At 34.4% G+C, this 15,675-nt stretch overlaps 1 protein-coding gene across 1 annotated transcript in view; it reads right to left on the bottom strand.

The window, feature by feature from the left end:
* The window catches only part of LOC111063129 (sodium- and chloride-dependent GABA transporter ine), a 52,369-nt gene that overhangs the window by 11,069 nt on the left and 25,625 nt on the right, over positions 1 to 15,675 (bottom strand). The window contains exons 2-4 of the mRNA XM_022350818.2: positions 6,703 to 6,893; positions 2,851 to 2,985; positions 760 to 976 (exon numbers count right to left, since the gene is read on the bottom strand). Of these exons, the coding sequence (XP_022206510.2) occupies positions 760 to 976; positions 2,851 to 2,985; positions 6,703 to 6,893 (543 nt within the window). The remainder of the gene's footprint in view (positions 1 to 759; positions 977 to 2,850; positions 2,986 to 6,702; positions 6,894 to 15,675) is intronic.

Here is a 15,675-nt window from a genome sequence, read left to right as displayed (position 1 = left end):
GCAGTTTTTCATAGTAGGTCTTTTTCATTTCTTCAGTGTGGCACAAACCCCATGCAGCCCTTTGGAATCGGAGAAGACTTCCGAATGTATTACTCAGATAAGAACCAGTAGGCCTACAGTATCATCACTATAGTCTATTTAAAACTACTTTCAACTTGGAGGGATATGCGGAGCAGAGGAAGGTATAGGGACTAGGGATACAGCGTCGGCGATGTTACCGTCTTGAAGCGGACAGCGTTCTGTAGTTTTTAGTGAGTGTTCAACACCTCATGATGCGCCTACCTATAGTCCGTGCAAATTTACTTCAGACTTGGAGGAATATGCAGCGCAGAGAATTGGAGGGAGATCAGCCAATTACAGTAATTAATAGAGTATTAGGTGGAAGCTCAGTTGCCAATTTGTCAGTCGTCTGACCGCTTTCAGACAGGAAACTTCGCATGTGTAGTATGAGCACATGAACAGCCACTAGAAGTTGGAGATCGCTGGCCGCTTCAAAACGGCAACATCGCACCTCTGTATCCCTCCCGCTGTATGCTTTCTCTGCTGCGCTTGTCCATCCCAGTTCGGAAGTAAATATGCACGGACTATAATTTCCTCTATGAAAGCACTGCATCAACTGAGTCTGATCGTGAACTTGGCAACTGCTCTTCTCTATGACTCTATTCATCACTGTGATTGGCTGATCTCCCTCCCTCCGCATTTCCCTCAAGCCGGAGTTTGCTTTAATTCTACTATGATATAGACTTTGATGAGACTTACTCGAAAAACTCCTCAGCCGGGGCCTGAGATATGTAGGGCCGTGACTTGTTGCTCATAGCTGGATGCCAGCAGTCGCCCGAGTTCCACTTGTTGTCGCAGTCAGTCCACGGCTCGGACGCGCGGAAAGCCGTGAAGAAATAGTAAAGAGCATACGCTATTATCACATTGTAGTAAGTCGACATGAAAAATGACACTACGGCGCTGGACAGACCAGCTCCTGAAACAACATAAGCACAATATTTTAAAAAATAATATGGAGTGTAAATTGAAGATCTTGAAAGCAATTTTTACTTATTTTATTTTCTGGTAAACGTGAACTTTGAAACATTCCTCAAATACAAATTTATTAATGACTGGGTATGATTTCCCCCTGAGTTTGAAAAAGTAGACTACGCTTGAATTAATAGTGAATAATAAAAACTTGAAAATGGCATGAATGGCACGAAACTAGTTGGTGTGTTTTATATGAAAAAGTTCTGTAAAAAGGATACTATGAAATTATCTCTTTATCAATTAACAATTCAAGTAGCCCTATTGAAATACTTTATTAGAAAAGACTTTGAATAAGTAGGTACATAGGTACTCTATTCATTTCATAATAAAATATACGGCGGTAACGAAAGATAGAAATATATCACATTCATTCCTAATCAGTCATGAATGATTTAACATTACTTTCTCCAAGCACTGATAACAAAATGATAATTTGAGCTAAAAGACATGACACAGGTAAAACCTATATTGTAAAGTTTTTTTAAGATTTCCCAAAAATAAGGTAGCCTACTGCATTGGAGATTGAGTACAATAAAAACTATGTAAAAGTATTGATCGATGAGGATAATTCTGGTGTCTCATTAAAATTTATAATATTCATATACTGTACAGAGTTTATAGAGTAACTTTTCTTTCAGAATTATTGAGAGTAAGTTATTGATATTTTTGATACAGTTTAACTACAGAAAATTACAGAAGAAAGAAGGAACTAAGTTTTTCCCTTTGTGGTATAACTTATCTGATTTTTATTGAAATTTCCATCACTTTTTTATGAATATATAACGTGTGGGATATGCAACACAAACAATAGTAATGATACTATTCTCTAAATGGCATTTAAAATTGCGGAAAATTGTAAAGTATGCGTCTTATGCAGAGAGTATAGAATGTGCATTCTATCCTCACTGGTCTTATGTCGGTATGTGGAATACACACTACACAGCACCTTGAATTCAAAATAATTCTGATTAGCAAACAATAGGCTGTACCAGTGAACTCTTCCTTATACTTGGTGAGATGTTAAGGTAGATCAAATTTAGATGTTGTGTTAACATGACTCTATTTATGCTATAGCCTACGTGTCATGCTAGAGTAATCAGAAGTAGGTCGTGAGTGGTAAGACGCAAATCATCTAAGAACATGTGCATGGAAAATAGATGATACTTCTCTTATGCATTTGATGAATAATTCATAGAACGATTTGATGCATGTATTCAATATTCGACAGAGCGCTTTCAACAGCTCAATCATATTAAATGGATTGAAAAATTAATAAAAATAACCAGATTATAATCAATTTTATTATAGTAAACATTGACTTTTCATTATTATTTTTATCTTTTCTCCATTTGTCATATTTCATATTCCTTTATATTATGTTTGATAATTATTGTATTATTAATCTCCATTGATATGTTGGTGACCCTTTAAATGTATCTCAAATTAATAAATAGAAATAATTGAATTCTCTAGTCATCGAAATGAACTTTAGGGAAATGACGCTTACTATACATAGTCTTTACTATTTTTCTATAATCTTTACTATATTATAGCAAAGACTCTTCAACTTATAAGATTTGAAAAATCTTATTATTCAATCATGAAGAATAATATTCAATCAGTGAAATATTCAATTCCACTGGTAAAAACATTATTTAAGAAAAAATAGAGCATTTATATCATGGGTTGAGTTTATAACTATTCCAAGGAGCATTACAATATGGTCTATTTTAAAATAAATTTGTTAATCAAACTTTATACTCCTCATTTTCAATGAATAGATTCAATCTACAGATTTATCTTTGAAAATCCACCAACCTTTGAGCAACGGACAGATTTGAGACAGAGCTCCGATAGGACCTCTCCTTGTAAATTGACCAATCGCCAACTCCATATACAACATCGGAATACCACAGACACACAATATAAGAAAGTATGGCAGTAAGAACACTCCTGTGAACAAAATTAAATTCATTGATGAGAATAAAAAATATCCAACAAGGTGGTGATCATGGTTGAAAGTCAATAATATTTCTATGGACCTTATTATAAAAATTAATGTTAAAAATTCACTAACACTGCTATATTGGAAGGAAATTTATAATAAAGATGAAAGAGATATTTAAAATGTCCAAAGTTCACTAGATTGCTGCTGTATTGGAAGACAATTTATAACAACATGTCTTATATATAGATTATAGATATTTTATAATAGATCACATTTTATTTCACAAGTGTATATGAAATGATTAATATTTTTCAAAAGATTTTTGTTTTCTCAAGAATAAATTTATAGATTTTTTCAATTTTTACCAGTAATCGGACATTATGCCACTGGTGGTACTTATTGATTTATTAGTGGAATTTTACCAATTACAGTATTGTAATGGCTGAAAAAATGCCCGCTATTCAAATTCATTAGGCCCAGGTACTATCTAAATAAAACGTTCTCTGGCAAACAGAAAATTAAATTTATATTTTGTTGTTAATTTGTGCTCTGTTAGAAAATGATTTTCTGCATTTGTAACTTTTATCTGCTGGAGAAGACAAAATAGTAGGCTATTAGTCAATTATAAGATTTTAAATTCAAGTGTTTGAATGTAGAAATAAGAGTTTTATCAGCCTCGAAAAGCAGAAATGTCAGTTCAAAAAAGTTCAATTGGGACGTCACGTTGTGCAGTACTGTAGAGATAGAACAATTTAATCCGCTAATGGTTGTTATGTAAATCGTCCCCTTCAACTCGAGAGTGCTTGATACACTAGATTGATATGGAGAGCAACATAATGGAGTACCTCTCAATTTCAAGCGAATTTTCTAACCGAGATTCCATCAGGCACACTTGATACGACTATGGGGGCGCTCCATTATTTTTTATATGACCACATCCAGTAATTTTCAAATTTAAAATGATCCAAGGTGAATGAGATTGGAACTACTTTCTACATAGACGAATTGCTTCAATATTGTTCATTATTATTTAGAGTAATTGATACATTTATTTTACAATATGTGGATCACAGATTACTGACTTGAATTAGAACATAGAGGATGCAGAATTTGTTCCCCTAGTTTCATGTGCTAATGAATCTACAAAAGGTTATTTCCTCCCATTTGAAGCTTGGGAGTTATAAGGAAATCCTTTGAAAATTTGTTGTAATTGATCGATAAGTGAATATGTTTTGAGTGCAGCAAACTTTTAGACTCTTTACTATTTTTAAATCTCACTTGATATTTCGATAGCCCATTAATCTCAAGACTAGATTGCAATTTTTTGTCGTTGAGAAAATGCTCAAAAGCTGAATATAACAACAATTATTTATTCAAATGAGAAACATTTTTGAGTCACGTTAATATTATCGTTAACGGCTTCTTTTGTTCTTTGTTAAATTTGTACAAGATTAAACTCTTCCTAGAATCTGTAGTTATTATCCATTCTGATTGAGTTGATGAATAATTTACATTATAAAATAATGCGCTCACAAGTGACTCATAATTCGGCTCATAGTCATAGTAGAATTTATTCTCATACTGTATGGTATAATAATAATAATTACTGTTGATTTATGGTTCAATTCCGCTTTTGTGAATATACTCTCATAATACTAATATATCCTCTTACTAATACTGAGAATCACATAACATCCTATTTTTGAATTAATATATTATACAGCATAGATTACTAGTAGCAAAGACAGGATGCATTACTTATCTGTACGTTGCTTGAGAGTAAAATGGAACTTGCAGTTCATGAATGAATTCAATTAGCAATCATTGCTCTTTTCTTGAGCGATTAGCCCAATTATCATGTAAGATATGCGGTGCATTGTCTGAAGAGCCTTGAATCTTCTTAAGGTTTGACAAAGTTGTTATTTTTCATTTATGCAACTGATATTTCCTGCTTGCCTGACTGAAATTCTTAATTGAATCTCTCAACTTCCATGCAAATTTTTCTGTCAACAGCTTCTAAACTAGCTTTTTACATGCGCTTCTTGATGAGTTTATCTTTCAATTCTTTATTATTCGCTTCCTTTAATAACCTCATGTTCCAAAAAATATATTTTTTTTTATTATTGAGAGAGCTAGGTCTATTAAGGTGCGTTTAGACTTTCGCTCTGCTCCGCAATCGAACGTCACTCGAGCAGATCGATTGATGATCGACCGGGGAGCAAGAGTGGAACGCGAGAAGAGCTAACATCTCTCGTAACGTTCATGATCGGAGCGAGTGCGGAGCGTGCGCGGAGCGTGTTGGAGGCGCGTATATCTGTACACACCCTTATAATATAAGAATATTATAATACCATATTATGCAAATTACAATACTAAATTAGATCTTTTGAAGGAAAGTGCAATCTAGATTTTGTTTCTAAATTTCCTGCGCTTATCATGCAGTTCAACCAGTCTGTGATCTCATCAAATAAATTTATATTCCATGTTCAAAAGAGAATATTAAAAATTAATGAATAATTGATGTCAGATGTACAATAAATTCTATTTATTCTATTAGTGAACTTGAATGAATGTTACATAGACGTACAAGAAACAAGTGCGCAGCTTTAATGATTAGATCTACAACATTATAGGCATCGCCAGTTCAACGAATCCATTCCCATTGTTGTATATGGGACATTGAATATTCATTGAAATTAAACAAATCCAACCATTGAAATAAAACATTCGTCTCCTGAGTTGAATCCCAATCTTCAGAAATTTTAGTGGAAATTATTGTCATATTCTTAGAAATGTCCACAAGCAAAGCTGTAACAGTGAACAGCTGCAACAGACATAGCAGGTCGAGCCCCCTGTAGGTTGGGGGAGCTTTGAGTCGATCATCGTACTCAAGAATGTGTTGAAAACCAGAATTCACCCACAGTATCCATGCTTGTCGTAGGAGGCGACTAAAATGGACCTCAAGGCAACTCCAGAAGTTGCCTTGCCTTCAAATCCACGGGATGTGCCCCATCAGGGCAGTTTCGGAGGGGCAAAAAGAAAAACCCAAGAGACCAGAGATGGGTTAAACTCCAGGCATAAATGTAGGTCAAGAGGCTAAGTCGAGGGTGACCAGGTGCCCTAGAGGCAATTTGGCGACCCCTCCTTCAGTGGAAGGACCTACAAAGAAGCCAGGAGTGGACCTCACGTAGGTCACGAGTTTGTGGGTGGAGAGACCAAAACTCACCACTGCTCAGAGAAGGGCGGCCATTCAGGCAAAACTTCTTGGGAGAGGTGAGGCTTTTGACCCTGCAGAGTTTCACACGCAAGCATATCACACTGGATTGCAACAAGCAACCGGGTGATGAATAGGATGTTAGTATAGGGAAAAACTCCTTGTAAAGAACACAGGTATTGGTTTGCCTAACTAACATACTACTTGGGAACACAATAAGCTTCGGTTGACGTGTGGGGTTCTTTGAACCTTTGGATCCTTGAATCCGTCCCTTCAAAAACAATAAACAATAGCAGGTCGAGCATTTGGATATTGTTGAATATTTTTGATTTTCCATTGTCACATTACGATCATATAGTATGGAATGTACGCACATTTTCATCAGTAGTGATTTGAATTTGAGTTGCTAATGGTTTAAATTTCCTATAAGATTTTTTAAATAAATTAATACATGTATGTTATTATTTTTTGGTGAATACAATTTAGAGATGAAAGATTTGTGACAAACCTCCACCACTCTTGTAGCTGAGGTAGGGAAACCTCCATAGGTTGCCGATTCCCACCGAGTAGCCAACACAGGCCAGGATGAATTGCAGTTTGTTGGCCCAATGGTCCCTCTTCGGCCGGTAGTGACCATTGGAGAGAGACAGAGATCCGGTGAAGCTGCTGCAGGATGAGAGATCGTCATCATCCAGTAAGCTGCAAAAAACAAAGAGAAATAAAAAATTGACAATTGAGTCAATAACATCCAGTAAGTTAACTCATAGCATACTTCAACAACACTTATTTGGATGGAATACAAATTTGGAGGGTTTCACATCTTCAACAGATCACATCTTCTACTCCTTCCTCAACAATAAAACCTTTCATAGAGTCTGCATTGATAAAATATAAAAATTTGGCATGCTATTTTGACCTTTTAAAATAAGAAATGTTCCTTCTGAAAAAATCGATTCCCAGATACATAATTTATTTTTATTTATTTATTCAAACATTACAGTGTGAGAGCATACAGGGAAATCCCCAAAAATAATAATGACGTATGTTCAGACTCTGGAAACATTTTGTTAAGCGTGCAATTTTTGAGGTACCAGTACTGCAAAAACTGTTTTCTTTCCATCTGAGTTTATATAATAGAACAAAATTAATGAATAAACAATCAATATTGAAGGAATATATTATGAGTCGATAATAAAAAATGCGTACCGTATCTAATGCTACACTACCGTATCTATACTTCTATCAACGATGAAGAGAAATGAGAACTAGATTACATTACTACAAATTTTAAAAACTGACGTAGTTATAAAGAATTTCTGTAATGTCTAGTTTGAAAGAGCTAGTATATGACGATTCACTTCACAATAAATTATTGTGAAATGTGAGAGCATAGGGGAAAATCATTCTTCACTCTTCATGCGCTTAGTATAAGAATCGCATGGCTATTACAAAAGTTGAACAGTGAAATTCACCTTTCACTCTCAATTACTTTAAAAATTTGCGTAATTTGATTTGAATCAGTGCAAGCGAAATTTTATTGATTTGTTTATTTGTGTCAGTGTGTCACAATCGTAAAATGAAGTCCGAATAAGTTTCGTTGTAAAAGTTTTATTCAATACTATATTTTATCTGGACAAGATACTTGGGAGTGGAGAAATGGATTAATTGTGAATTTGATTATTTAGGAATACATAAACAGGTACAGGACTGGTGCAAGAGCTCACTGGATACAACATAACATTCCCATTGATACAGGCCTCTAAATCTAAAGTAATCTTAAAGTAGTTCTCAATACAATAATAATTACATTCTATTCGATCTCTGCTATATTTGATGGAATGAAATGAAAATAATCAAGCTGAACGCATTGAAATTTGATATAATTACATGAAAATTTATTGCACAAGCAGAAAAAATTGAGGTAAGAACAAATATTGAATTAGAGGAGTAGCATCTCCCTGCTGTGATAAACTTCCTAAAACTTTCTATCAAATCGAATATTATGTATAAGATGCAATAAATGGCAGTGTTTTCTGGACAAGCCACAAAATTGAGTTTAAAAGGTATTGTACGAAATTAATAGAAAATAATGTTTTGCTTTTTCATATATACCGTAGATTGAATAATTCCAATACAATGTCAAATCTAAACACTATGAAATGAATTTTCTATATTATAATTCATTGTAATAGAAAAATATGGATTCATTATTTGTAAGATAGAATAGCAAACATTTTGGAAAAGAAATTTCAAAGTTTATGAACTCATTACTACTGTAGCCCATTATTATGACTACTTGGCAACGTTTTTGGCCGCATTCAAGGCAACTGGCAACTCACTTTTGTTAAAAGGAAAGAGAGAGTAAGGAGCTATGGCGGAATGTGAGGGAGTAAGAAAGAATGAAAGCCAGAAACAGAGAGTGGAAAAAAGCATGATGAAGTGAGTACGAAAGAAATTTTAGCCGGTTACCACTACACGGATAGTAGGACTAGGTCAAAGATTAGATAATACTTTCTCGGGCGTTTACTTTCCCAGCTGGTTTCCATGGCTACAGATGAGTAAACAATCTGATAAGATGCTTCTTCGGTAATATTGTTGTACATTTCTATAGGAGTGAAAAAATGTATTCGTTGTTGAAATTATATGGCAGAAAAATAATTTCATAGATAAATAAATTATTGATGATTTTTGATAAATTTTGAATGATATCGAATATGGTAATATACAATTTGTTGGATTTAGATGGGTGAATTCATTGATTGCAACTTGCGTAGTACATATGACTAGAGAAGATCTTTAGAAATTTTATAGCAGCACAAAGTGAAAAATACTATAAAAGTAGATATTGTTGGAGTATCATATATTCATTGAATTGTTCAGTGTTTATCATAGAAAATTTTATCAACTACTATAAAAAGCTATTAAACTTGAGATAAGTTCCTAACCTCTTTGTTAAGTGTTTTTAAAGATCTAATACTCTCATACTCCGATTCAATCAAATAACGGGCTCATTCATATTGAAGAGATGAAATAATATGATACCTCAACCCCCGAAGAAAGAAAACATTTTGTGAAAATATTAATATATTTGGTAGCTAGGCCCACTGTATGTTGCGCCCTAGGCAACCTGGAGTAATTTCCGCCCTCTTTCCACAGGTATATTGGAATATTAATGGGTAATATTCCATAGTATTTGTTGTAATTTGATGTTTTTGTTACAATAGAACGCCCAAAAAATTGAGAAAACTACTTCGACTGATTTTTGCGCCCCTAGAAATTGTTCCGCCCTGGGCAGTCACCCACTGAGCTCATTAATTCATAGAATGGGCTCTTCAATACCTTAACCATCTCTTCAATACCTTAACACACCTAAACTTTGCCTACCCTTTCAAAATCACACCTCACATCTAGGCCTATTCCTTTCAAGACCAATGGAGGATTATAATGATTTTTGTCTTTATCTATTCATTGCATGAAACATACAAATTCAATGCTTGGAAAAGATAAAACTGGCAATTGCCCGAAACATCATTCTTCTATTTTCCTAACTGTGTCTCATAAATAGAGTGATATTCTCAGGTTATATCAAAATTTATATTCACACCAAATGAATAATCTTGAGAATTATCTAGGCAATAAGAGAGCCTGGAGAGAGTCTGGTCACTTCCTGGAAAGTATAATTTCATAAGAGAACGGAAAATAATGAGAATGAGTAAATAGAGTTGATAGATTAGAGTGAATAGTAACAAAGAATGACTAGATAATGAAATATACTTAAAAATGTGAAGAAAGAGAGAGAAGAATAAAAGAGAATATGGTAGAAGGAGAAGAAAAGGAAACACAAGAGTTGGATGAACTGATTGACGATGAAGAATAGATATAGCATAGAGAGAGACCTTCACCCTGCTGTTAAAGGCCACGCGGTCATCACTGCTAATAAGTTAATTACTTTTTTACACTTCTTCTTCAATGAGTCTATTGCTATATCATGACTAGTCCTATACATAACTAGGCAACTAGTCAAACTTGTCTAGGAGTTGAAGAGCTAGGCCAATATGACTCAGGAACAGCGATGTTTAGTGGAACAATGAAAGTGAACGAGAGACTCTCCAGTTCAAAGTCAGTTGTGAGAGTTCTGGAGAGACATTAGACATGTGCTTCAGGAACCAAAACTTGCAATTCATTGCAACAACAAATCCACATCCTCAAATATGCTTATAAATCTGTATTTATAAGACGCTAACCAAAATTGATTCACTTTCCTGAGTTCTTCCTATTTGCCCACAAGCTTCTCATTTTAAGCGAGAATTCAGCTTTTCTCTCTTCGCTCAATTCTCTATACACTCTTGACGCATTTCTTGCTTGTTTAAATTCTCATTCTCAAATATTCATTCAGAAAATATTTCCATTACAAATAATATCATCTTTTTTCAGCCCGTACTGAGTATTTTTTCAAATACGGTACTTAATCCATTCTTCTCCATTACCAAGTGATGATAACTCACTATTCATTATTCTGGTCATACATTTTAAAAAATTCATTTCCTCATGTCTTTTCCAAATTTGGATTACCCTTCAATGTGTTAGTTTGGTACGGTTCTATTAATATTAATTTTATTCTTTATATGAAAAAAAATTACTCCTCCAGGATCCTATTCCATTGAACTAAGTTACCCTGTTCTTACAATACCGTAGATTCTATATCCTATAGAGGACTGAGCCTCTATCGGACTGAAAAATAGGATATTTCCTCATCAATCACTCGAGAAAGTTTTTCATTTTCACAAGGAACATCACTTGGGCTAATTTCAATGGTTTCTCTCAACTACTTCAGGATTCATATCATTTTCATAAAACATATTACCCCTACTGGTAGCTAAAAAAACTTACAATCTCACTCTCACACTTATACTTACTCTCTCTCTCTCACATAATTATACCTGAATACGCACATGTGCGAATCGTGTGCGACAATATAAAATAGAGGGCCACAGGATAGGGAGCATTGTGAGCCTACCATTTTGGCAACGCATGTACCCATTGTGACCATCTTTCATAATAAAACAGCTGAGTGGCAGCAGAGGCCAATAATACGAGTTGGCCGAGGAAGCTCTTCATTGTTAACCGACAAAACCTATTATTATGCAATAAACAATCGCACCGAAGCGTCCTATTCTATCTGAACGTACCTAACCTAACCTTGCTCACTAACCTAACGTGTGTTTCAGAGTACAGATGATATAATGCTCTCCCACTGCCCTGCGGTGTAATTTCGCCTACGATTTGCGTGATTGTCGATTATTGAGAGTACGCATTGTGAGGACAGAGTTTACACAACTGTAGCACAAGAAGTAGGCCTACCTACCTTCCAAAATTCAATATATCTAGCACTATAAAAGAGGATCAATAAATTTCTATGCACAAGAGAGGATCAAATTTGAAATGAAAATATAAGAAGAGAATGTGATGTCCAACCAGTGTTGAGTTTGATAAAACATAATAGAAATAAGTTGTCAGATCATGTCCTTAGAATGCCACAAGACCGTTTCCCAATGAATGCCCTACTCCACAAGCCATTAGGCAGAAGAAGAATTGGTAGACCGAGGAAGAGATGGACGCCGGAACAGGCTTGAAAAGCCTAATCCATGACAATAACGATTACTATAAAAGCTTACAAAGTTATCAATAACAATATTTTCCTGCCATGTTAATGATATGTTAGATTCAGGAATTAAGTGTAAGATTTATTGATTTAGAGATAGATGAAGAGTAACCCTGAGATAATATATTTCCTTCAATTGTAGGTATTGGAAGTTTGGAACGTCTTAGTTACCGGTATGTTCAAAGAGATTTCCTAACGGTATGGAGAGATTTCCTAACGTACTCTCGTCATACAGAATCACTACTGTCCGTTCATCAGTTCTGTGTGTATGACTTCGACGGCCAGTGTCAAACGAATTACGAGTTTAAGAGACGATTCAATCAAGGATTTGATATTAGACTGTTGTCTACTCTCTTTCTGTATATTGTTGTAAATTCTTTGCCTCAGTCTGTCTCTACTTCTTTGTAGCCTATCGAACTTCGGAAGTTTGACCTTCCAGTATAAATCAAACTATAGGGTTAAAACTGTATTCTCCCCGTCAAGATTAAGCATTGAAGCTTCAAATCACTCATGAATTTAATATGATTTTACATTTTATATTACATCCATAACTAACTGCCTAGCTGATATACAGAATGTATCTTGTGAAACTCTCAATAAATGGAAAGAATTTTAGTAGTGATAATATTCTGCGGGATATATTATTGGATGAAAAATTTTCTAGTCAATCATTTTATTTGGTCCTCATTTCCTTTCCAAGCTGATTCAAATTCTCTAAACTAATAACTGAGAATGAAAAAGGTTTCTTGGTAGTTCATAGTGTTTTCATAGAGCTTCAACGATGTTGAGATGTAGTCTTGGATGGATAAACTCGATAACATCATTATAAACATAAGGGGTGAGGATCATCTCTTCTCGAATTCCAGAGACAACACTTTGGTGTCTGCATCTCAAAACCACTCAGGTTTTTATTGATTCATCATTAGAGACTGGTTTCAAGAATATCGACACCTTGACGCCAGATTGGATTGATTCGATCATCCTCCTTTCTATCTGAGACCATGTAGGCCTATATGATAAGAAAGTATCCGATGCACTTTGGATAGGATTTGGTGTCTTCAGACTGTCAATAAAGATCGTTGACATCCCAATAAAACTGTAAAAGCTTGGTCCCGTATGGTGGTGCAGTATGGTCCCGTAAAAGCTTTGTTGTGACATGTGCAATAAAATAATGATTCATAAAACCGTCAATAGAGTCAATGGGATGGCTCTATCAAGAATAAGAAGGCAACAAGAAAAGTACCTAAATGCAGCACCGTAACTATAATAACTTTTAGTCCTTTTAAACGGTTTATCAAACAGTAGACTATTTTTACAAAATCACATTCGTATAGTTTAGCCCATCTTCGTTAAAAATGTCGCTGTAGATTTTGTACTAGACAAAATATCTTTCAATACAATGAAAATTTATAGTTGAAGACGAGAAAATGCTTTTATTCCTTGAAACCCTTTTGAATCACTCTCTCCTCTGTTATAGTTGCAGGCTATTTTGTGATTATTCAAATGATGTTGCCTATAAAGGAATCAACTATGCTCTAAAATAAAAGACTGATTCTTCAGTATTGAGAGCAAGAGTTTTAACAAAATTTCATGCAGAGAACGTGTATCTGCGGTTAGTCACGTTGTTTTTAAGAAAGTCATGCTCTAAAAATTCTGGATTGATATAATATCGCAAGCTATCTCACTGCGTTTTGAAACGCAATTTTCTTGCTCGTATTCCAATAGTAGAAAATCGAATTCAATCCAGTTGCATCTGGTTTCCCAGAATGTCAATAACATTGATTTCTGTCGTTTATTGACTCGTTTCATCAACATGAGATGTTTCATTTTACGTTACAAGGTATTGGTGACTTTCAATCTTTGGAACGATGCAATCTAACTATTCAATTCTCAATAATAGTTTTTGAAATTAAATGAACGAATTAGGATTATAACATCAATGTCTAACAATTTTTAATGAACCATGAAAAGTAAAACATTTCTATTCAGAACAGACAATTTGAAAAAGTTCGTTTTATTGCGTGCTATATGTATGAAGGGAATACCAATTCTTGAGAGTAAAAAAGAGGAAGATCAGAATAAATTCATGAATGAAAGAAAGATATCTCCCACGCTACCAGATAAGTTGACCATCATCAATTCTGCATGTTTTGTTCCACGATATCATGCCAAAAGGAAGTTAGTGTCATCTCAGAGTGATCATCCAAACTGATTAGTCTTAGCCTAGAGAAGTAACATGGTTTTAGTTACACAGTCAATTTAAAAATAGTACTTGTTCATGTAAGATACTGTGGGCCTATGAATAAAGTTGAGCATTTGCTAATACTTCTAAAATATGGAGCATTTGCTTCATTTTCTATGAATAAACGTGAGAAAACCTTTTGCTCATGCTCATCAAAAAAATAGTTTAGCATTTGCTCAAAAGTAAAAGCTTTTGCTCAAAATTGTATGAATGAACTAGAGCATTTGCTCAACTTTTGAAGAAAATGCTTCAAAAAAGGTGAGTCTTGTCTAGAGCAGCTTATGACCTTTTGCTCATAGTAAAATGGCTCAACTAATTCGTATGAGGAAGAGGAAATAGTTGAGATACGATCATTTTGATACATCTGTGACCAGATACGATCACAACCAATAGTTGAGAACTATAAAACTCTTTTTAGATTCAACCATGATATATATCACCATTATTCCTACAAAAGAATAAATATAAAAGCTACCTGTTATAAAGATAGCCATCACAAAATAGGAAGTAGGCATTTAAGAAGATGAGAGTGTAGACGATTATAAGAATATGCTGAAAATTATTATAGAGATGAAATTTTTCCACGCTATTATTTCAAAATTCTAAACTCAACTAACCTAAAACTCTATTCATAAATAGAAAACAGAGCAGACGACGCAAACACAAGCGGTGCACCCTACTTGCATATTTAGCGCTTCTGTGAGCTATAAAAACAAAGTAAGGCTACAAAAGTGAATCAGCTGATGAAAAATCTTTAAAATACGTGAGCATTTGCTCCAGAGTTCAGGAGCATAAGGTAAGAGTATAAGGTAAAGCTTATTCATAAGCTCAAAATGAGCAAATGCTTTTGCTTCTACATTTTGCTCATGAGCAAAACCTTATGTTCATGGGCATTTGCTCTGGTTTTATTCATATAGGCCAGTATATCTTTACAAAAGCCATTGAATAAATTATTCTTTTCAAGTAACAATCCTCCATACTTTCTTTCTTTACCCATCACCTATTATTGAAGAGAATATGCGAGTTACTGTAGGCAATACTGGTACGCGAAAGTTGAATGTTTGTTTGAAGCACGAGTCAATCGTGTTTCCTGTACCTATTTTTTATTTTTTTACTGAGGTAGAAAGCTGTGACACCACATTCGAAAGAAATACACACTAATTGAATGATCGAAACTGATACGAGGTGAACTACAAGGATTCAGACACGCAATCAAACACAATATTGCACCGAATCTCAATGTTTGTGTGTCATTCTGTTTTGTTTGGGGCAATTCACGAGGAAAATGATGAAAATAACGGAAACTACTTGACTTTCACCGTTCTTGGCAGAATCGGATCATTTAGCATGCAATGGCAAACAACAGTATTTATCTAACAGGTTTTTGTCTTTGTGTCTGGGTGTTCAACTTCAGTCATGAGCAATAACAAAAATGCCAATGTACTTCCTTTTTCCTATCCTAGATTGAAAAATAAAGCATTTCAAAACAAAGAAAGAAAGAAAAATGAATTTTCCTCTATGGGAAAACCTTTATTAATGAACTATCAGAGCTTGTTTGGAGATCATTGCAATTCGTG

Source organism: Nilaparvata lugens, chromosome 10 (genome assembly GCF_014356525.2).
Source record: "Nilaparvata lugens isolate BPH chromosome 10, ASM1435652v1, whole genome shotgun sequence".
In the NCBI taxonomy this organism is placed as follows: domain Eukaryota; kingdom Metazoa; phylum Arthropoda; class Insecta; order Hemiptera; family Delphacidae; genus Nilaparvata; species Nilaparvata lugens.
The sequence above is the reverse complement of the archived record's forward strand: the minus strand, read 5'-3'. Positions and strand labels throughout refer to the sequence as shown.